Source organism: Phoxinus phoxinus, assembly GCF_949152265.1.
Source record: "Phoxinus phoxinus genome assembly, chromosome: 4".
Lineage (NCBI taxonomy): Eukaryota > Metazoa > Chordata > Actinopteri > Cypriniformes > Leuciscidae > Phoxinus > Phoxinus phoxinus.
The window spans coordinates 35,843,117-35,868,287 of NC_136879.1; the positions used below are offsets into that span (position 1 = coordinate 35,843,117).

Consider the following 25,171-nt stretch of genomic DNA (forward strand, 5'->3'; position numbering starts at 1 on the left):
GCTTACGTATAGCATAATAGCAATGCATTTGTTATTATCTATTAGGCTATATGTTCAGCTTACTCTTTATTTGATTAAAACTAGATTGTGGACCAGATGTTTACTAGTTTTTAATGCTCTAAACCAGATCTCTCTCTCCTTTTTTAAAAGAACCTTTTAGGCAAAAAAAAATCTTTATAAGGAGAAATGTTTTAAATGATTGCATAAGGTTGAATGGGTTATTTCAGATTTCACTTTAGTGATAAAGTATTTTTACAAGCTACTTAATTCATTCCATTTTTATTAAAATGAAATTGAAAACTAAGTCCATAAAATGGTCCCATGATGGGAATCCCTAAAAGGTTCTATATACTGTGTGAAGCAGAAATAACCCTAATGTCTATGGCAATTTATAACTATTTGATGTATTTGTACAATCTTACAAGTTACTGACTGTTAGGTCGAAATCACCTCATAAAACCATTACATTTTCTTACAAGATCAGATTGGAAGTATTTTATTTTCCTTTTTATGCATCTGTCACCTTGGAAATAGAGATAATTTGAACTAACAACTTGCTCATTGTCACACACTCCCACACAAAACAGAGACAATAGAAAAAAGACTTACACAACATTAAAAAAAACAAGCTAACTTTAATTATAATCTTATTCTTTAAAACCAACAAGCACCCCTCCCCCAAACACTCCGATAGACAAATTCAATCTTATTTACAGCATACATGATCCAGATATACAGTATTTATGAATGAACAAATCACACTAGTTACTAAGCAACAACTGGTTATATGCAGTACTTTGAGCTACTCTTCAAATGCACTCCATAATGATATTTGGTTACGAAATGCTACCAAATTCCAATACACAAGCCATCGAATATCATCTGGCTCAGACAGTGAAGTAAAGGTGGATCACATTAGTGAAATTTTGTGGGCAAATAAAAGAAAAAGGTCTATTGTCAATAGTGTAGCATGTATGAAGCACAGCTCTTAAACCAAGTCACTTTTAAACCAAACAGCTTCCTGTTGGTCGACATGCCGAAATCACATGATCGACTTGAACCCATTGTCAAATCTGCATGGGGAAATCTTTCGCCCTGACAAAAAATTTGCGTGGATTCCTATCGAAATGACTGGATTATGCTTGCAAAACATGACCACACCTTAACGATCACATTTGCATATGCTTGACAACATTTCTCTGGCAAAATTCAGTCATTTTCATAGGAATTTGTACAGTCTGGAATTTTGTGTGAAGGCGAAAAAGTTTGCCACGCTATGGAAGCTTGTTTCCGCCACGAAACAATTTAAAAGATAATTCCTAATTTTTCCTGACTTTTTTTACGGAATTACGAGTTTGCAACTCATAATTCTGACTTTTTTTCTTTGCAATTTTGACTTATTTTCTCAGGACTTAGATATAAACTCGTAATTCCGTGAAAAAAAGTCAGAATTGCAAGTTGCAGTTTAAATCGCGCAATTTTGAGCAAAAAAAAGTCAGAATTGCATGTTTAAATCTCGCAATTTTGAGAAAAAAAGTCAGAATTGCGAGATGTAAATACAAAAGTGAGGAAAAGTCAAAATTGTGAGAGAAAAAGTTGTGATTACCTTTTTTATTTTTGATTCAGTGGCGGAAACAAGCTTGCATACCACGCAAATTTTGATCGTTCAATTTGGTCCAAAAAATTTGCCGTAAAAATTTACGTGATCGATTTGAAAACGTTGCAAAATTTTAAACAGTGCAGCGACTTTTGAAGCACAGCTCACACAAAAGTCACTTTCAAACCAAGCAGATTTCTGTTAGTCAATGCATCAAGCTTGAACACGAACGGAATCTGCGCCAGGAACTGGAGCAAGGAGTCTGGTTGCAAAGGCTGGATTTTGCCCACGAAATTTCTTCGAGTAATTGTGATCGCCTCTTCTTAACACCACGTAGGCTACTACATTTCAATGGGGGACCATACAAAGCATGCAAATTTCAAGGTAACAGTTTGGGACTCCCTAATATCGGCGCCGTATTAAAATGAGCTTAAGTTAAAGAGCTCAATGGACAGCATCAAATACTGTGTTCTGTGTTGATTATCACAGAAAATTATTTGGAGAAAAAAAAAAAAAAACACTTTTTACAAACCGAATCAAAGTAAATTTCTGTAACTTTTAACTTGTATCTGTGAATATTCCTTTAATTTGAGTCAATTTTCTTGAATATAAGTGGTTTAAATCAGACAAAGCATGTGGTAAAAGTGGGGGGAAAATGGACGTAACAGATTAAGTGCATTTTAAAGAGCTTGGACAGTTATGAGAGCGAGACGGCCATGATCTTGAATGGTGCAGAACAATCATGTGGTTAGTCAGTTAAGGCTGTGTTTGTACTAGAAGAGATATGATGACCCACTCCGCATTTACAACTAAAAGCATGTTCTCGTCCACAGCTGAGGACTCCTTGCCGCTGAAATAGTCTCAGTTGTTCTTTAGTAAGGAATGATCACTCCTCAAAACAATATTCTCTCATTTAATATCATTAAATTACTATACATTTTACAATTCTATAGGTACAGTATATAAACAGTCAAAAAAAGTGCACTTGCAGAGGGAAAAGGAAAGAAAAAGAAAACACATCACAAAGACAAGTTCTTAAAACACAGATCAAAACAGGTCTGTCTGTGGTGCATAATGATGATGTCACTGAGGGAGAGGAGGGGGGGGGGGGGGGCACCGTGCCAGTCATCACCTCTAGATCTCCCTGTCATGGGTAACCAGAGCAAACAGCGAACCCAAAATATGTACACCAGTTCAAGTGTAAGATGAATTGTGTTGCACTGAAATATTATTCCGTTCTATTAATATACCTTGTTTCACTTATTACACGACTCTACCGCAACAGTAAAAGGGCTGAATCTCACAAAGAAATCATTCAATCGAAAAAAAAATCACAAGAAATTACATGTTGCTATTATGATTTTTGTTTTATGCACTGTAACATTTATATCTGAAAATTAAGCATTAAAAATCATATCCACATTACTATAATCCAGCACTAAAAAATTTTAAAATCAGCAGCATAATTTATTTAATCATATTATTTCACATTATAGCAAGGAAACTTTGGGAACAAAATGTGCTTCATTGACACGCACCAAAAAAAAAAAAAAAAGTCAAAATGTCAAAAATCTTAATTGTCCTAAAGTAACCTTAGGAAACTATCTCTAATTGATTTCTTTTTGCTTCAGGGTGAAATATGACATGCACGTTCTTTGGGAGATTCACCCATACAAACTCCAAAATGTTCATTTTATTGATTGATATTTGTACGCAATTTTTGGACAAACCCTGATAGAGTCGCATCCTACATTTCAATAAACGATTTAGCCATTAGCGGCCCGTGCAAATGACGGGTGAGGTTAAGTTCGACGATAACCTCCAACCCAAGCCAGAGCGAGGTGGCGGTAAACATCTGATATGAGAATTACAAGATCTGAACAGATGTTTCATCTTCTTTGAGCTTTCAGAAGCTCTTTAAATGCATGGCCAATGCAACCGGGTAAATATTGGAGTGCATAAAGGGTTTTATGAGCTTTACTTTCTCACAGACGACCAATTTCTGGCTCTAAATTATTATAGAAATCTTTTAAAAAAAAATATGTATCAGGTAAAAATGCAGACTAACATGCATGGACCAATCATATGGTCATTTTTCATTTTCGGGAAACATGGAAACTAAACCAAAAAGGGGACATTCAATTGAGCCAAAGGTCTGATATGTCACAATGTATAAAATGATTCAGTGATATCTTAAGACCTAGGGATGTTACTTCTGTTGTTGATTGGTTTATCCCAGTCTGGTGAAGTCTAGATGATGGCTGTTTGACTTCACAAGAAGGAAGTGTGTGTGTGTAAGAATCACAGGAGGAGTTACACACTCACAGTCGGATTCACCTCTACTGCCCGTGGCCCTCGCTAGGCAGCCAGGGAGATCTGTCCTAGGTCAACAGCTTTCTGAGGTCAGAGGTCAAAGGTTGCAGATGGACTTCATAACAAATGATCCAGATGTGTCTGGGTGTGGAAGGGTCACATGTGGGAGTGGGGGTGTACAAACCCAGAGACACCCGGAGCTGAAAGGAGGAGTCAATCTACGTTTAAGAACAGCACATTCCACACTGATTATTACATTTGAAGTGATGTATGCTCAATTACCCCAGACTATCATTTGAATGAAATATTACAGTATATCTTTTTTAAAGAAATTAACACTTTAATTTAGCAAGGACAAAAAAAACGATACAAAAATGATAGTAAAGAAATTTATAAATTACACAAATTATAAATAAATGCTGTACTTTTAAACTTTCTATTCATTAAAGAATCCTGGAAAAGTTCACATTTTCTACAAAAATATTTAGCAGCACGACTGTTTAAATCATTGATAATAAGAAGAATCTTTTTTTTTTTGATCAGCAAATCATCATATTAGAATGATTTCTGAAGGATCATGTGACACTGAAGACTGGAGTAATGATGCTGAACATTCAGTTTTGATCACAGGAATACATTAAATTTTACAGTATATTACAATAGTTATTTTAAATTGTAATAATATTTCACAGTATAACAGTTTTTAGTGTATTTTTGATACTTTGGTGAGAAAAATAGACTTTCAAAAAATCTTACTGACCCCAAACATTTGAACGGTAGTGTATTATATAAAACGTTTATAGTATTATAATATATACTTTTGTTATATTCTATTATATTATAGTCTTTTTTAAACTGTAAGTCAGCTGTCTAGGGTGGATGATCTTGATGAACATATATAATGTTTAAATCTTGAAAGAATAATTTCATGACAGTGTGTATTTTAACATTTATCCTAGAGTAATGTATTGCTCTATAGACTTCCATTGCTGTGCATATGCATGTCAGGCATGATCCCAGAAGCCCTGAACTGACCTGAGGGGGGAGGTTGTGTGTGTACGGTCTGATGACAGGTATCGGTCAGGGTGTCCAGGCCCCTAACAGTTACACTGCTGCTTGGTCTGTGCGGCAGAGCCCCGGGGCTGTCTGAGCTGCCGCAGGGACGCGTCACCGTACTGGATCCCAGAACCCATCCGCTCCGGGTCCAACTCGCCTGGACAGGCACAGACACAACATTTAACCCTATAAAGCTTACTGTGTCATATTTGATACTCGCATTTCTAAAGCTTCCCAATTACAAACAAGACTAAAAAACCTAGTACATGCCTTCTGTCATTATTTAGAGGAGTAATTTAGCTATATATTTGTACACTATTATTCTGTGTGTGACTTTGGTTTGACTTTTGGAAGCCTGAAGAAAGGCATGGAATGTTGCTTGCTGCAGAAAATTCTATTTTAGTATGTCACATGGTACAAGACCTTTACCCAAAAATATCTATAGGGTGTGTTACCATTTTTGGAAAAGGATGTATGGCATATATGTGTGAGCCAAGCAAATGTCTGGAGTTATCTTCTGCAGGAGATGCTCGGCTTTGTTGTAAAATAAAGTCGAACATTTCTAGCATCAAAGATCTCTGAGAAGTGATTTCACAAAAGAGAGAAACCACAGCATCATCTGATTCATAAACACAATTTTTAAGGCCTTTAAATATAATTCTAAAGCCGCCCACCTTCAGGTCTTTTTGCTGTGAAATCTTTACTGATTTTTATGAAGTAAATGTAATAACTTTTAATAATATTTTAGTAATATTTCAAGATAAACACTTAGAGCACTGAAGCAACTTGTTTGATTATTCATACAGAATTTTTTAGAATAATCATGTTAAAATAGATCAAATATAATACATTAGGCCTTTGAGGAACTTTTATCTGTTTATCTCTCAGTCATCATTGTATTGCATTACATTGCATTGCGTTTTGGAAATGCCAACATTTTTTTTGTGTGGGATCCCTTTAAAAAAAAAAGTTTATACGCTGGTTTTTGACGAGAAAAAAGAAAGAAAGAATTAATGCGAATAATTGCCGTATAATTTCTGACGTAGCGAACATTAAACTCAAGCAACTAATCTGCGATTTCCGCTGATGGTGTTTTATTTACTGTTGGTTACTAGGTTACCAATACCACAATCATCTGCTCGAACAACTTGATGGAAACACACTTCATTCGCTTTAAACTTTAAAAAGATTCACTTTATGAAACCCAGCTATTGATTTACATTGCAATCTATCAGAATTTAAATTTTTTGTCATACAAAATGCATATTTTTGCTTAGTTTGGGTCTCTGAATAAAACTACTTCAGTTGCTGTGGTGTTGATTCACATAATTTCTTGATTATTATGCAGAGTGATTAGAAGCTTTTTAAATAATTGCAAAAAGCTCCACTGGCCAAAATATTTTTTTTTAATTATCATCACAAAACCGCAAATTTCACATTTTTTGGCCCTGGCACAAAATGACCAGCTTGCATCATTTCATCAGCACATGGGAACGTGTGAACAAGCACTAGTCAGGTGAAATAACTCAATCATTCTGATTGGATTATAAACGCAGACTGTTTGCTATAAAAGGAGGGAAGAAGAGCTTCCAATCATTGCGTTGTGTTAGCAATGGTTTCCTCCGAAGAAAGACGAGTAGCCATCATCGCTTTGCATTAAAATGGCTCACATGCAAGGAAATAGCTGCAGAGAATATTGCACCTGAAATAATCATTTACTGGAATATCAAGAACTTCAAGGAGAGAGGTTCAACTGCAGTGCACACACATGCAATTAAAAATATATATATATTATGACTGATTATTATTTCATATGTCAGGCTTTGCGGAGTTAAACTTGATTTCTTTCACCATGACTACTAAAGCGTCGGTCAGTAAATGAATAGCACATTTAACTCTTACCTGACTCAATCTTGTTGAGGATGTTGCGAGCACATTTGAGAAAGGCTTCCTCTACGTTCTCCCCGGTCAAAGCGCTCGTCTCCAAAAACATCAGCTCTGGGTGGAGGACACAGTCAGGTGAACACATCAAAATCAAACCCTCTGATCATGCGGCAAAAGCTTTAGTGTTGTAGAGGTCCATTTGGGCAGCTGTTATCTGGCTTGCTAAGCATCAGTTTCATTAAGAGTGCTTTAGTGTAAACTGCATCATCAGCAAGAACCAACTTATGGTCTCTACAGCACTCCGGTGACATAAGGGCTTGCAAATGAGGCGCTCATAAAAATCCTGCTGTTCGAACACGCTCACCAACAGAGAAGAAGAGAAGCGCGCTCTCTGCAGCGGCGCACATATGTTTGGACAATTATGAATATAAAAAGATCTCTCTAGATACGTGACAAGCAGGCGCCAGAAGCAAGTGAAAATTGATGTTGTGTCACACTGTGAGGCACAAACAGGCAAAATATGAATACTTTCAGACCCCAGTTACAAAAGTGGTATGCATGAAGAGCAGCCCTAACCGTTCTCCTGGGCAAAACGAGACGCCTCTAGAAAGGTGACCTCGCGGTCCGCATCCAGATCCTTCTTGTTCCCGCACAGGATGATGACGATGTTGGGGCTGGCCAGCGTCCGTGCGTCCGTCAGCCAGTTAGTCAGAGCATTGTAGGTCTCTCGACTAGAAGACAGATAAAGGCAAAGGCAAATTTATGTAGCACTTGTAATGATAAGCACTGCCAAAACAGCTTTACAGAAAATCATGATGTTAATGTAGAATGTCTTAAAATCTTCATGCCAACAATCTTAGTCGCATTTAGCAGATTAGAGTGATAATATAGTTTAGATTTTGCAGCGATACAAGCAATCAGGCAGTTTAGATATGATATATAGTATTTATTGCCCTATACTAGTATGCTCATACTGTATGTATGTGGATAAACTTGTATAATACTTGTATATCCAACTTTACATAAAGCATTTACATGGGCAATAAAATAGTTATATAGTTATATTTCAACAATATAAAGACAGCCGTGATTTGCTTTATACTAATATATATATATATATATATATATATATATATATATATATATCGCGTTAAGTGAGTGTACTGTATGTATGCAGTTAAAGTAGTATGCACTACATATATCTAACTTTTTTTTAAATACATAATAAACATACTATTTTATATGAGTGTACTGTTTATATCCGGGTAATGTTGGATTTACCTATAGTAGTTGTATGATTCATTAATTAATAATTTGTTATTTAATTCTATTAATTTAATTTATTTATATATAATATAATCTATTTAATTTAATTCTGTTAAGTTATTCAGCACTGCCGTTGCAAATTCTGCTAATTTGCAACAAAGATAATGTTGATTTGGTTATACCCAACCAATAAAAATATCACAAGTCACAAAAATTATAGTCTTGAAAGTAGAGCTGCACAATTAATCATTAAAAGATTGCAATCTCAATTTAAACAAACACACAATCTTATTCCTAAATGGTAGCGGTTCGCCTGCGTCTATTAAATCTTAAATCACGCTGGAACACTTAAATCTGCGTTGGCAGATTTTAATAAATAAAAACAGGTGGATAGTGAAAAAGTGGTCAATTTAAATCAGAATGTAGTCAGATCTAAACTTGTGCTAAGTTCACGCGATGTTCTGCAGCGGTCACTTGGTACAAGTTGGAGCTTTTATAAAATTCCCAGTTTACGAGCTGTAATTACCAGTTTTTACACGTTGGAATCTCGTAATTACGGTTATTACGGCTGGGCGTGAATGCACTTTTACGTTGGCAGTGTACTGTTGTGGGGGCCGCGCTAAATGTATCCAAATGGTGGTGCTTTGATTTCAAATCTATTGTTTTTTTTGCTATTATTGCCATAATATTTATTACATAACCAGGCATTAAATTACTGATAACCTTTGGCAACTTTTCAGAAATTAACCATTACCAACAATAGTAGTCTAAAACAACGCTTTAATAGCTATTGATGAACATTAACCAATAGCATGTGCAGCTTAGGTGACGTCCAATGAAAAGGAAGGTGGTTTCAGAGGTACATTTTAATAACAATTATGAACACAAATATTTATATCCTGCTCAGATCATTTGTGCAGATACCAGGAAGTACAGGTGAAACTCGAAAAATTTGAATACATTTACATTTACATTTAGTCATTTAGCAGACGCTTTTATCCAAAGCGACTTACAACTGAGGACTACAGCAAGCGAGTCATCGTGAAGAGGCAAAAATAACGCAAGAAGTGCTCAAAATACAAAGTTCAGGCATTGCTCAGAGTAGCATAATTTTTTTTTTTTTTTTTTTTTTTTTATGTCAATATCGTGCAAAAGTTCGTTTATTTCAGTAATTCAACTTAAAACGTGAAACTAATACATAATATAGACTCATTACATGCGAAGTGAGAAATTTAAAGCCTTTATTTGTTATAATTTTGATGATTATGGCTTACAGCTATGAAAACCTTTTCACAATATTCTAATTTTGAATTTGGGGTTTTCATAAGCTGTAAGCCATAATCATCAAAATGATAACAAATAAAGGCTTGAAATATCTCACTTTGCATGTAAAGAGTCTATATCATATATTAGTTTCACCTTTTAAGTTGAATTACTGAAATAACTTAACTTTTTTATTCTAAATATTCTAATTTTTCAAGTTTCACCTGTATGTTGGCTTTGAGAGAATGGCCAGGCCTGTTACTACTTCAATATTTACTCTGCTTTCCACCATTTATAATCAGCCCCACAGAAACTGCCTTTGTGAGTGAATAACACAGCGAACATTGATTTAACGTACTTCACTGTACTTCAACTCCGCTTCTCAGAAGTCAATGTCTGTGACCTTTGAGTGCTTTGAGAAACGACGAGACAATACATGACTCATAATGCCCTCCACATTTCTTTACTGTGCGTTCGTCACGCTTTCAGGGAATCTAGTTGTTTGAGTCACTGGTCTCCAGGGCAACCATTAGCCTGTGGCCGGGCGACGGGGAGAAAGGGAGCGTGTTAAATGTGTTTGAGTGTAAAGCAGTTTAATGTCTCCGGTCTGCAGCTGCAGTGATGGCAGTTCAGTGCTGAAGGATGACCCTCATCAAACACACAATCCATCACTGTGTTCATCTCTCTCTCACTGCGCTCACACTCCGTCAAATGGACTCGCCAGAAGATGACATTTTATTACAGTGCTGTCAGTGTTTATTATTACTCCATTGTCTTTGTCTCTATTACCATGACAGCTGCATAGCAACCTGGAGATGATCCAATTCAACGCCATACAGTCAATCTCTCCATCTGCCTCTGTTTTTAGAAATCCGGTTTATTTTTTACCAAATTCTGTTTGACCAAATTTTTTTCCCCCTGCATTATCATTTTTCTGGATCATTTTTTTTTTTGTGCTGTTTTTATGCTTTTGTTTATTTTAGGTTTCAGACATTTAGATACACATTTAAATACACATATGTACCAGCAAAAACTTGTTTGTTAAATAAATTTCAATTATAATTTGATAAAGCGTTTTATTAATATCAGATACAAACTGTGTAGGTAAATATAAATTTGACTATTCTTCTTCCAGTTGACCGGCCATTTACTTTCAAGTGTTTCGGGAGAAGTGGATGAATTTACGCGCTGTAAATCTGACAGATCCGCAAACTAACATGGCGCCGCCCATCGCTCATTAGTAATCAGCTAACATGATCATTATAAAGGCGTTAAAAAAACAAACACACATTCACTTCCACATATTTGACAATCTGAATATATCAGATGGTTCATGACAAAAAACAACATTGTTTTAAAAGTTTAACAAAGAGAAAGAATTTCCCCCTCAAATTTCCCTTATTTTTCACAAATTTGTTGTTTTTCATTTTACTTTTCTGGATTCCATTTCAATGGTTTAACTGATTTTAAATAGTCAAAAAACATGTCTAATCAATTGAAATCAAGCTTAATTTATAAAATTTCGGCCCTATACTCCGACAAATTACATTTGTATGACTGGATTCCATGATTCTGCATCCCAGAAATCATCATAGTTCATTATTTATAGCTAAAAATAATAATTTCATTCCACTACAAAAATGTGTCGTTGCAGTCGGGTGACCCCGCTTCGACCTTACCTTGTGATGTCATATACGAGAAGAGCCCCTGCTGCACCGCGGTAGTAACTGCGGGTCACTGACCTGTAAGACACAAGCAGCGAATGACTTCCACCAATCAGAGTCAGCATGCAGCAGTAAGGATATCCTAACAAACCAATCACAGGCAAGTACCTGAAGCGCTCCTGCCCAGCCGTGTCCCAGATCTGCAGCTTGACCGTTTTTCCGCCAACGTTGACAACCCTGGAGCCAAACTCGACGCCAATGGTGTGGTTCGAGTCCTGTTTGACTGTGACAGAAGATGCTCAGTGAGAAGCAGATCTGACGGACTGTTTAAAGAGGTCATTTCAAACAGTTTGATGCCTTTTTTTTGTGCCAGAATTAAATATTTCATGACCATCTTTTCTGTAAAATGCATTGTTTTCTGTCGTGCCTTCAAGACTTTAAAGTAAATGTCCTCCTTGCATGTGGAATAAGATACAGCACTTTCATGCTCTTACTCACGGGCTGTGGGTTTGCTCTGCTGTCAGATCAAATATAGTTTAAGCGCCCCCATCCTTCAATAACAGCCTCTTTGAAAAGCCAGTTTTACATTGTGTTCACAAAACGATCCATGCTGAAATGAGCTGTTCTAATATAATTAGACTGAAATTATGTCATAAAAATAAATTCGCCCTTTTTTGGTGTTTAGAATGACAGGGCTCTACAGTGCGACCATTTCAGTGGCATTTACAACGTTCATGACTGAAAAAAAAATACTTTTTTGAAGGAATACACGATATATCGGGCACCATATCGGTATCTGCCTATATATGTTCATTTTTAATGTTACTTGGCCGATAATTAATGTATTATTTCCTTCAGCTGAGGCACTTCAGATGCACTGCTCACCATGATGCTTTTGAATTTCTTGAAATATGATTGGAATCACTTCCAAAAAAAAAAGTAATACACAGTTAAGTGCAACGTGCTGCACAAGTCTGTCATATAGGCTACACATAAAATTATGAGAACATTACAATTGTGTGCTACGGACATGGTTTTTAATGGTGAGACTTTTGTTTTTGTAATCCGGCTCTTAAAAATTAGATAAGGATTTTGATTTATCGGCCAATATATCGGTTATCGGCTTTCAATTATAAAGAATTATCGGTTATCGGTTATCCGTATCGGCCAACATGTTCATATCGGTGCATACTTGCGTGCATCGATGACTCCATTGAAGCTCATGAATAGTTGTTTGATACAATCAAAATAAAAACTCCCAAAATGCATCTAAACAGCGCAATTGTTTGTTACACTGGAATTGGCTGCATGATTTCTTGATTATTTGTAACATATCATATAGTTTTCACCCAAATTTATATTTAAAACAATCTAATAACATTATGCAACTGTAATTGCCGTGTAAACGCATTCATGCCACTTCTGAGCAACATTAAACAGTCTATATGAATATACCTAAATGCCTAAAATGAATTTGTGGATTTAATAAATTGAGCAACAATGAAGAGAGATCCAAAAGTTCCCATCTAAACAAGTGTTGCTGGATCCCTCTTCATTGTTGCTCTGTTGTTGTTGTTTTCATGCACTTTGTGATTGGGTAAAGCTGCATTAGAATAAATTAGAGAGAATAAACATGCACAAATAAACATCCAAAATGACCAAAACTGATAAATAATAAAAAAAGAGTGTTTTTATTGCAAATTGAGATTTATTTTAAAATATCAACTAAAATTTGTTTTGATTGATGACACAAACCCTGTAGACTTCCTGAAGTCAATGAATATTGAATTTTCATATAACACATTCACTAGATTCTGTCTTGGAAAACAACTTAAAGGCAGGGTCATTCATAATCATAATCAATGTCAAAGACATACTTTCCAGCCTCTTTTCTTCATTTACTCTGTAAATTAAGATTGGCATTGGAATTTTAAAGCGTACTGACATGATTTTCATTTATTGCTTAACATGCCCACGTTTCAAAAGCATGTAAAGCTACTCTGATTTCCAAAGAATTAACATTCAAGGCCACCTTCCTCTCTGCTGAATGCTTTGCGAATTAAAGGTCATGTTTTAATTCAAGTCTTTGTGAAAGGGAGACATTAATATGGGCTTACACTTGTTCTCTATGAACTGGTGAAGGAGGCATGATTTCCCAGTCCCAGCGCTGCCAATCACCAGGAACTTAAACAGAAAATCTGAAACCAAGAGGGGGAGAAAAAGAAAGAGAATCAATATCACTGTTGTGTTGCACTGAGAACATGTTTAAAAGGCTGTTTTAGATGTCGTTCAGAGCGCTGGGCCATCCTGATATCCAAAATTCAATCTTTCCTTCATTATTATGTCCGTCTAATTGAGGCGTGTATTCTTCAAACAATTAAACCCATCTTGAAATGTAATGTTCATCTGTAGTGTATGTTTGGGCCAATATTTGGCTAGCTTGAGACTACCTGCATCTGATAAAAGTCATCTTAACTTTAGAAAGCAAGACATTAGCATTTGAAACAAATTCACTCAAAAATACAAAATAAGTGTTCTCATGTCCAGACTTCTGTTAGTCAGCCAAACAGGCATATTAAACTGGCCAGATATTGGCCAATTCATTATTTTTGCTAATGTATTGGTCTAACACTTATAAATCACCAACCTTGATCTCTAGAAATTGGATTGGCATTGGCTATAAAAAAAAAAAACATCAGTTGACCTCATAATTTATAATTAGCCTATATATACCGTAATTATATTGGACATTGACAACAATATATTTCCTAGCGTTAGTCATTTGCAGGATCTGCTTCATTGGAATGATCCGCACACACAAACACTGGATTTGGCACAGGTTTTATGCCTCACGCTCGCATTGACTACGGCAATTTGGCAATCCACCAAACCTGCATGTCTTTGGACTGTGAGCGGGAAACCACACCAGAGCACCCGGAGGAAACCCACGCTGACACAGGGACATTCAAACTCCACGCAGAAAAGTCTCGAACTGAGGACCTTCTTGCTGTGAGGCGACAGTGCTACCCACTGAGCCACCATACCTCCTGGACTCTAGATATTGAGTTGACATCGCCATTAAACAACATACTGGACTGGTTGACCACTTCTCATACACAATCACTTTATATATAATATCATTCTCATCCAACATTACATAATAGGCTTTTAGGCTATTCATAAATTCAATACAATGTCAATACAATATTGCAAAGAAATGCATGCAAATCCTTACTGAAGACACACACGATTGACATGATAGCGATAGGCAAAGTCACTGATTTGTTTAAAAGAGAAACACATGGACTGGACTGCAATTACCAACCAAACAAAAACACATTCTTTCCATGAGTGTTGTCGCGAGTCGCTCTCTCGCTGATGGTCTGATGATTTGAGTTAATTAGCCTACTTAATACGTGCAAGCTTTTGTGTCAGGTTATGTTGCAGCGCTAAATAATGGTAGAATTGTGTTACGACCCATCGGGACCCAATGTGAGAGGTCCCCAAATCTCAATAGATTTTTTTGAATGGTTAAATGTATGGAGAATGTGCGCCGAGGGTGTGTGTGGTGCAGAGGTTCAGTGGGGTCAGACTCAGAGTGGGTCACGACCCCGGCCTATGCCACAGGGTTCATCAGCTGATCAGCGTGAGAGGAGAACTGTCCTAAAAGCGCTTTGTGTTGGAAGCGGACACAGAAAGAACTATTTGCATGTGTGGGTATGACATGCACACAGCAACAACAGCTGGAACAGAGGAGGGTTTCAGGGGGGGGGTTCAGTGCTACAGGAGAAGGATGTATGGAAATGCCTATCATAACTGAACAGCATGAATATTCTCACTGATGATATTCTCACAAGCATGTCAGAGCGTTTTGCGTTTTTGTTGACAAAGGCAGCATCATAATAGTTCTACATACTACATAGGCCCTACATGATGTCAACAAAACTCTGCATGCAACACATAGCCTAAATACATTAAAAATACACAGCACACAAAACTGAAGCAAAATAGCCCCTTTTTAAAAAGTACTTTTAAATCTTTCCCCGCCATTGGCAGAATGTTTTGGAAATCCATGTTTTCATTGTTATCACTAATTATATTACACATCTTCTGAAAGCATAGAATCTCCAGATCAAAACAAGTCAACAAAAGTGCAATTTTCTCAGCTTTTAGTTCAAAATGTTGCTTTTTTTTAATGAAACTTACCCACATGCAAGTGTCGATCAAAAAGAAGGCATGAAGCTAGAATAAAATGATTTATTTTTTTGTTTTTGCTCTGCTCTTTCTTTTGATATATTGCATGTTCAAATTATATTCATAAGAAAATATTCTGGGGGCCATGAAAGTTTTGTGAAAATGATCAAAAACACTGGGGCCGACTGGTAACTTTATAAAACATTTTTTATAAAGTGTGTTTGTTATAAAATGTTTGATTAAATTCATTTGAATAATTATTTTCAGTATTGAATAAAGTATAATTGTAATCATTTTTGTTTCTGGCATTAAATGCACGAAAAATACATAGCCTACGCTACTGTTTAAACGTTTATTTAATTTTTTGGAAACAAATTAATAATTTTATTCAGAAGGGATGCATTACAATGATGAAAAATAAGTGTAAAAACATATAAAAGAGTTTGATTCCAAATAAATTCAGCTTTTTTAAACTTTCATGAAAGAATTCTGAAAAAAAAAAACACGGTTTCTACAAAATACATTTTCAACATTGAAAATATATTCGAAACAATTATTTTAAATAGTAATAATATCCACAAATACACTGTTTTTACTGTATTAAACTTTTGAACGGGTTGTGTACAAGTATCCTATCTAATATAAGATGCTTCAGGCACAGTTTTCGCAACATGATCCTGTCTACAATGCCTTAAAATTCTGTTTAGATAGGAAATTAATATTCTATTCGGTCATAATGGAAAAAGATAAAACCTGAAAGGACCTTCAATGGCTAAATGACTTCTGCAATCACTCTTTAGGCATAATAAATCATATTTAATGAAGTGGTCCGGACTCAGACAGTCAGCTAATGGGTGCTATTTCTGGTGCGAGTGTGTGTACGCTGACAACATGACCTTGAGCTTGTCTTCATGGAAAAGCAATCGGCGAAATGTTCACAGCCGGTCTTGTACAGATACTAGAAAGAACCTTAAAAAAACCATACGATTTTTGTGACACTTTTAAACGTTTAAGATGAAATTACGTGGGTGTATGACATGTGCAAGTTGTATCAGTTCCCTTTAATGAACTTTAAGGGAAGTGAAAGGGTTTTGAAAAGCGTTTAGCAGGTCCAAATTTACCAATAAAAATAGGAATAGTTTAGATGCAGAACTGCACTAGTATGAAATCCAAGCCAAGGTACTTCAAAAGTAGGCTAATTGTCAAGTCCATACTCAGCAACAAAGCAAACTACGTCAAAGAAGATAATCTGGTTAACAAATGACTCATTTCACTTCCTGTAAGAGAGTTTGTTGAAATAATGAAGTATCATACTCCACAATGTATGTAAGGCTGCATAATTAATCTTAAAAAAAAAAATAATAATCATGATATGGCTGCAATTTAATTCATATATTCACGGTACAAGTGTTCTTAAAACACAAGCAGTTCATTTGGTTGAATGCGCATTTGGGAACACAACCATCTTTCCATGAGAATGAGAAACAAAAGAGAATCTTTAAGGACTCCTTTTGGTTTTTTGTTCAAATAAAACGTTGATGGTTGGACAAAAATAAATTAATATCAGTAAATAAATTAATATTAGTAAAATTATTACTATATTATTTTACAGGGAGTCGCATACTAGCCTGGTCCTACTCTCGTACATTTCATTTGTACAGAGAGTCTGGCCACTCTCCATTGATAAGCGTTAACTTCCTTGAAGGCGGGTACTCTGTTGAAGTTTAAAACTATTGGATCTGCCCAGAGGCACTCTGGATCTGCCATAACCCATCGCTAACGTTTGGTCGTGACGAAACTACAACTCAAGCGCACGAGTTCAACGTCATCGTTCTCAGCCACTCCCTCTGTTCGCTGATTGGATCGGTAAAAAATTGCCCGGAGAAAACCCGCGAATACACCGCAAACCCAGGCGACATACTGAAGGGAAATGAAAATTGAGCGGAAGTACGTAGGAGGGCGGAGCCAGGCTAGTCGCATACTACTTTTTTAGTAGTAACACATGGGTAACACACACCATGTCAGATGCGATCTAAGAAAAACTATAGGCAAAAACATCAATATTCTATGAAATATAAGAGATCATTTCAGTGGCTTTGGGCCTTGATCTGTTACAGTGGGCCAGCTGAGTCATACTAGGTCTGATGGCAAATGCTACAGTGAAGTCACTAGTATTCTAGTAGACATCTCTCCTGAGCGAGCAATGGATTGTCATTAAGTGTGGCCCTGGAGATTGGCTAAGGATATCAATATGCCATAGAAGAGAAATTACAGTGCCAAGGCAAGATGCTCCTTTATTGGCATGGAAAGGTGATTTGTAGGCCAAATACAATGAAGCAGACTCAGTTTCACAGGGGATTGATGGGGGGGTTGGAGGAGAGAAAGGAGAGATGTGAGTGAGGGGGAGATTTCTGCAACATGAAACTACTATCCACATTAACTACATGAATATTTTATGATCTACAGCACAAATACATCGGTCGATTATCAGATAAAAGACATCTCTGATTCAACCAGTGATTTAAAGGAGCCACACATGCTTTATTATCGCTACATTCGCAATAAAGTATAAATGTATCTCTTATTGTATACCATTATACACAATAATGTCCTATCTTAACGTTGAGAAAGAGATCTTCTGGTGTATTCATTACACTGGAAATGGAAAATTAAGTGGAACACACTGCATTCTGGGATAAAGTATTCATGCTCCATTGTACTCTGTACATTTTGGCAAATATAGTACTGTCACTGCTATCATTTCATCTGAATATTTGCTTAAATGTGCATAATACATAGGCCTACTGTAGATAATAGAAAGTACACTATGTAACCAGATGGTGTGACAGGCTTGGTGGCTTTTAGCTTTTTAGAAATGGAAAAATATATTACCCATTGATTATGAAGATTAAAAACGGGTTTTCTTTGGAAGAACATCCACTGATAAATCATTCCTCAGTTGTAAGTCGCTTTGGATAAAGGCGTCTGCTAAATGACTAAATGTAAATGTAATGTAAATGTAAATCATTAATGGGATAGTTCACTCGAAAAATGAAAATTTGGTCATAATTTACTGTAGTAAACATTCCCCTCTTCAATGGATCAACCACAGCAAGGACAAGTGGTGCTTGATCGAATACGCGATGTTCTATCAGTGTGTAAAAATGAAACAGAACGAAACGCAGTTCGTGCAGAGCAATGATGCACAATGTTGATAAAGGAAGTCAGCACAGCACAGATTCAAACCATAGCCTACTTAAACCACAGATGTCAAGTTTCTATTAAAGCTGCTGTAAGAGATTTCAGACATTTTGCTAACTTCCACCAGGCCAAGTCAGCCACTCAACCACACACTCTTCAAAAACATTTCTGACCTCCAAAACATATCTGGATATAAAATATAAAACCTATAAAGTGACAAGCTTACAGTTTATGTGAAGTTTAGGCTTACAGCAAGGGTTAGGTGCTTCTACATCAGTGTTAATTCGAATTCCTCTATGGTTTTAGGGATAACTTATGAGTAGGGTAGGGTTATGTTTAGGTCTTGGGATATATGGTTGTTTACATTTTCAGACAGGAATGTTGTTCCAGGATCAACCAATTATGTTGATATAATTCGGCAAAATCAGACATGCCACACCCTTACTGGTGTTTACAGGGACCAAGACTGTTAAAGACAGGTGTATATTCTCTAGAATATCTGTCAGGTAGAAAGGACATTATTTTTGCAAGTTAGCATTGTGTGGTTTCCCCCAAAAATAGCTTACAGAACTTCTAAGTAAATATTGCAATGTTGTAAAAGGGATTATCAACAATTATCCAATCAGTTTGTCAGTTTTACACACACACACACACACACACACACACACACACAAACAACTATCACCAGTGCAACAACCTCAATCGCTCCTGATCTGACAGGCCCATTTGACAATGTGTAACGGTTACATTTACTAATAAACACATAACGTTATATTTACACACAGCCTGACCACGCCAGAACTACAGCTGTGAGTCTAATGTAATACTATGAAAATACTACGTACTAGTGAATATTGGCGTAAAAATTAAATTATGTTTGGAGTCAGAAACCGTTTCCCTGTTTTTGTAGAGCTAAAATAACTGAAAGAGAAACACCAGAAGCCAAACACATTAAATAAAAAAAATTGCCACACACACTCTTACAAATAAGGTGGATACTGTATGGTTTGATTATGATGATGTTGATAACACACACACATGCACGCGCCAGCACTCATTAGCTCTAAGCACTAACAACAACAACAACAACACAATTAAACTGTCATTACCGTACGTCTCTGACATGTCGGTCCCACCGATAAAATCAATAAACCGGGCAGACGATACTCTTTATTCCCTTCTTCAGATAAATGCTTTGCTGTGTTTTAGTTTCTGTGTGTAATGGTGGTAGCCAATAGGCTAACTGCTAACGCCTCTCACCGTTTCCTGTTTAACAACACACAAACCTGCGCGTGCACAACGTGCTCGCGGACTCACTGACGTGATGTCATGACGCGAACTTGTCATTTAAAACCTATTTTTTTACAGTCTATGTTTAAAACCTGTCACGTTTCACCACATGACCAAAATAAAGAAATATGAAATTAATTTTTAAATAGTTAAAAGTAGTCAAGAAGCGTTATAGTTAAGCACTCAATTTTAAAATGGAAATATGCGAACTAGCCTATTATATCATAGCTAAGTTGGTGTTGCTTAAATTGAGTGCCCTGACCAACGGTCACAAATTCAATTTACATTTTATGAAGCTTTTTGGCGAGTTAAAGCATATCATCATACAACAAAAAGGCTTTCATCTAATATATATCAATATATTTACATAATTTAATAATAATAAGTTATCGCTCTCCCACGAGTCCCGTAAAATCATGTCTGCATGCTTACCTGCAACAGAGCAATAACCAGGTGGTAAATTATACTTTTTACGCAACAATTCTGTCTTTAATAGCCTACATATTCTTATTGCTAAGTATCTGAAAACGTAATAGCTTGTACCAGTCAAAATATAGCCTACCCTAAATAGAGTTCATAGTATGAACACACGGTGGCAGTCAAACTCCAGTCAGAAGTAAGCTATGTTGTTTGAGCTAGCATTGTATTTAGGGATGATCCATGGTGTAGTTTGGCTTGCCTATAGCCTACTTTATCTAAAGCTATGTTAAACATTGGGTTTCACTTTATTTCGATGGTCCACTTTAGACATACTAACTATGCCTATAAGAAACTAACTATCTAGTAGACTGTAGAGTAGACTGTTAGGTTAGGTTTTGGGTTATTATTATAAGTTGACATGTAGTTGTAAATGTATACATGTGGATAAACTAATTTATCACACCACCAGACTGTTTAATGGAACTGCACAAAAGCTCAAATGTGATTATAAATGTAAATGTTACATGTAAATGTAAAAATGGTGATTAACGCTTAAAATACACTGGCCAACCAAAAAAAGTCGCTGTTTGGATTTAAATAGGCAAATGCTTAAGAGTCTATGATTGGATCATTATTGCAGTGATTATTATGTTTCTAGCATGATATTTGGCAACAGTTCTTCTAACCCTAATTGATGGAGTGTGTAGCTTTTCATTTCTTAAACAACCATGTAGGAAGACACATCATGACCATATTCCAGCATGACAATGTCAAGATTCATCAGGCTCAAACTGTGAAAGAATGGTTGGGAGGGAGCATGAAGAATCATTTTCACACATGAATCGTCTCCTCTGAGTCCAGACCTTAAATTCATTGAAAGTCTTTGGGATGTGCTGGAGGAGACTTTACAGAGTGCTGGACTCTTGCATTGTCAATACAAGATCTTGACCAAAAATCGATGCACCTCTTGATCACTGCAATCATAGACTCTTAAGCATTTGCCTATTTAAATCCGAGCGACTTTTTTTTTTTTTGGCCGGGCAGTGCATATACTTTAATTTATGCATATACGATTGCATAAATCAAGCAAGGATATGCTTGCGTCACTTTTGTATGAAGAGTTTCCTCTGATGAAAACTTAATAAAAGTGTAGGTTGCTAGTCTTTGGCTTTACTGATTACATTCTTTTTGAAGCACAAGCAAGCGACTGTCATCTTCTGTCCACACATTCCTTCATGCACACTTTGAGGGGCCCGGTGCACACGTCTTCAAAGCCCTTGTCATGCCAGACCGCCCAGGGCCCACAGGTGATAAATTACAGATCCCTCTGCCACTATCTATGATTTCCTCCCTGCCTTTGTTCTCTCATGACAGATTCCCCAGCATGTTTTCTGAAAGGTCTTTCTCTCTCAGAGATTAAAGGGAGGAGGGAGAGCCTGCCGTATGGAGCACGGATGTTTTCCTAATATTGTCTAAACTTTGAATGAAAGAGGCAGAAAAAGGGGGTGCTTTTTTCAGACCCCCAATGCTTCATGGTCTGAAGGCTCTGCCGTACTCGTACTAGGCCGTAACATCATAACACTTTCATTGTTTAGACTACGAGTTCTCCATGTTTGTGACCTTGGACAAACCTGTTAGTAGTACAAGATTAGGACCGGGTCAGTCAGCCTGTTCTGGCGTTTGTGTGCGTTAATAAAGAAACATGTCTGGACATGTGCGGGAGGGTGAAACCTCCAGACATAAATTAGGCATATAGCTGCAAGCGGCAATAAACAGGGCCCAAATGTAGTACTTCTCAGGTAGATAAGAGTCAGGTTCAGGGTTTCTGAAGTGAAATTGCTTTCTCAGTTTTAATTATGTTGTTAAAAAACAGTGACAGCAAGGTGCTTTTCCTTGTTTGATGGAATAATTGGGCAGAACAGTTTTTAGTATGAGGCCTACATCTTTGCAGAGACTGTCATGCTTGCTATAGATTATATATTTTCATATTAAAATGTATTTGTTACCTGAATATAAGGTGGTGGACATTTTGTTCTGCTATATGGTTGCTATACTCCAGTACTGAAATGTATATTTCTAATCATTTAATGATATTGTGTTGCTTGTGATGTTATGTTGCAATCTTCATGCAAGTCTTTGAGCTTTTTTATTGAGTTTTGCGGGACTCATACGGGCGAGCTACTGAGCAAGTTTACCATGCAAAGCCACACATATGGAGCTGGTTATGTGATGCAAATGTGAACCATGCACTATGGTTAACATGTTTTGAAGTGATAATAGTATTATGCAAGGAACCACAAAAAAAAGAAGTATTTTTTAATTGTAAATCTGCCCATGTAATTTGTGTGAAAAGGAATGAAAGTTTTTGGTGTTTCTCCACAAGTGTTAATTTCAGCTAGAAACTGTAGTGACTTGTATGTAAGCTTGGGCATATATATATATATATATATATATATATATATATATGTTTTTTATTTGAAGAAGAAGAAGAAGAAGAACTGTAGGATGTGAAAAAGTATTTCAACTATTTTCAAATGAAAATCCACTGGTGTGTCTGTTTTACATTTGTTTGAATTCACTTCAGTACATTCTTTCTGTCATTCCAATTCAAATTCCAACAGAGTGCAACAACAGTCGGGTTCCAGAAGTAAAACTTTTCTCCATAGGGAAACTGATTTTTAACAATGACTTATAAGACCTACGGTGAGTTCAGAGGTTGTTAATCAATGGTATATGCTTTTGTTGAAACCATCTGTTAACATTATTATAATAATCATGTTTAACATCTGAATTTGTGGAGTAAATTACTCATGATGCTGTACAGAAAATTACCATATAAGAGAATCGCAGCCAGAAAATCACAGCAAAAGAGCTTGCAGGAAACATCCATTCCCTTGAAGCACCGCAAATGACGTAAAGGTTGTAAAGGTCACGCTAGGCAGTCAAACTACTTTTATATTTGTATATATATGCATATTTTGCAATAAACTAAAAATATATTGTTTGTCATAATCAACCACTTTAAATGAATAGTTTTATATTTCTCAATATTTAGATTTAGATTAAGTCATTCGCAATGCTTCATGGGATTGTAGTTCTTTCCCTCACTAAACCCGTACACATTCTTGTATCTTGATTGTAACTTTTTTGCTTCAAATTAAAGTTTGTAATGTTGCGATTCGCCTTGTAAATGGTTGGTTTGATTTATGACAGACGCTAATGCACTTCACAATTCTGTGGGTGTGGCCAAATCTATTCAAAATCCTTTGAAGACTGTTTCCACATCGTGGTTGGACCCTCCAGATCAGAGTTCAGAAATCATCTGAAGCAACCTCATCTGCCGTTTAATCTACTATTGGCCATTGGAGGGTAGAGTTCGGGACTTTTAAAAATGAACCTCTTAGCATGTCATTTTCAGGAAGGAAAAGCCCCCTGTATTCAGTATATCTAAGGAAAAACCAACCAACATGGACTAAACTCGTCAATGATAAACCGTGACTCAGTGCTAGTGAACAACATTTGAGACTGTGAAAACACCAAACTTTCCAGGTCATGATAACGAGTCACCTTCTAGAGTCAGGTTACACTGATTCTTTGTTTAGCAAATTCTCTCTACATGAACACAATAGAATGGAGATATTAAAGTTTCTCTTAAAGCTGAAGTGTGCTATGTATAATCAAACTTGCATAACTATTTTAATTGTGAACACAACCTATCCTCACCTCAAACTCAAATGGCTTAAGGGTAGGGTATGCGATTTTTTATTTTTATAAACACTTTTTGTTATACTGGTTAAAACTCTTACTGGTTTACATCCATTAAACCCACCCCCATAAACCTAACTCCCATCCGGGTCACGGCACCAAATGTAACCTGTCCAACTCAATCTGCTCCAAGCGGAATTTAAAACTGTGATCTCCGGCTTGGGAGGCGGGCATGCTAACTAGGACGCTAAAAACCGCAGCCGCTAGCATCAGTCGCTAGCTTGCCTCTTGAAGCCAGGGGAGTGAGGTTTACTCCTCAGCTCTTACTGGTCTACATACGTTAGATTACCCTCTCCAAAATTGCCTACCCTACCTTTAATTTATAGTTGTTTGCATATTAAGCTATAGTCAAGTAGAGAAACATGTGGTCGCTGTTTTTTTTCGTGAGTGCTTTTGCTGTAGTTCCCTCTATAAGGCCCTACATTGTCGGACCAGCGTTGATAAGACATCTTCAGGCTAATATTTAAAATAATCACGTTTTGCGAGGGTAGAAATAACCTAAAAGGAAAAGTATTCTTTGAATGTATTTTCTCCCCACTTTCTCCCTGTTTTCTTCTTCTCTGCAATATAGAATAAAGAGAAGGGTTAAAATAGACATGGTGTGCAGAAGCATAAATAAACCCTCTCCTCGGGGTCTTGTGTCTGTTTTTAACCCATCTGTGGTCAGTTTTCTGAGACTGGATAATCCTTAGAGACAAGCATGCTTTTTAAAGGGTGATTTCAACAGTGGAGACTGACGCAATCACTTCATTCAATTGTTTTCTCTTGCAAAATATAGCACAAATATATCTGACCCATTGTATTTCAAGGACAAGGCCATAGATAATGCAGTATGTATTTGGGATCTATTCAAAGCATTTATCTTACCAAGGCATTGTGACTTAAATAAACACAAAAGCATGATATAACATTCATGGTTGTGTTAAAAGCTGAAGCAGCGTGAAAATGAATGTGTGTACTTTATCTACCAGTGGTTGCACATAGTTACATATGTTGCCAGTGTTGTTCAACACAAATGGGGTTAGAAATGTATGCAAGAGCATAATCATAATTAGCCTTTGTGGTATTAGAATGTTAATTTAGAGCATGTGAGCAATAGATAGCAACAGACAACTGTGGCACTCTGTGAGGGCATTTTCTGATGAAGATTATGTAAATCAATTTCCGTCACTTTGACTGATATGTTCTGTTTTTATCCATCCACTTTAATCTCTCAACCCCCCCCCCCCCCCCCCCTCTTTCTGAACTATCTATCTAT

At 36.5% G+C, this 25,171-nt stretch overlaps 2 protein-coding genes across 4 annotated transcripts in view; one reads left to right on the forward strand and one right to left on the reverse strand.

The window, feature by feature from the left end:
• Nucleotides 1–25,171, forward strand: part of gab2 (GRB2-associated binding protein 2) — a 508,732-nt gene that overhangs the window by 179,074 nt on the left and 304,487 nt on the right. The gene's annotated exons all lie outside the window — the stretch shown is intronic.
• On the reverse strand, nucleotides 618–19,761 carry rab4b (RAB4B, member RAS oncogene family). 3 transcript variants are annotated; one of them, XM_079609704.1, is made up of 9 exons: nucleotides 19,548–19,761; nucleotides 13,161–13,241; nucleotides 11,212–11,326; nucleotides 11,059–11,121; nucleotides 7,427–7,581; nucleotides 6,869–6,964; nucleotides 4,946–5,123; nucleotides 2,848–4,110; nucleotides 618–1,283 (listed from the first exon to the last, which is right to left on the reverse strand). In XM_079609704.1, the coding sequence occupies exons 1-7, from the start codon at nucleotides 19,561–19,563 to the stop codon at nucleotides 5,008–5,010; spliced, it is 642 nt and encodes a 213-aa protein (XP_079465830.1). In that variant the 5' UTR covers nucleotides 19,564–19,761; the 3' UTR covers nucleotides 618–1,283; nucleotides 2,848–4,110; nucleotides 4,946–5,007. The 3 variants fall into 3 exon arrangements, with proteins under 3 accessions (XP_079465830.1, XP_079465829.1, XP_079465831.1); XM_079609703.1 differs by lacking the exon at nucleotides 618–1,283 and having other exon boundaries at nucleotides 2,497–4,110; XM_079609705.1 differs by lacking the exon at nucleotides 618–1,283 and having other exon boundaries at nucleotides 2,497–4,128.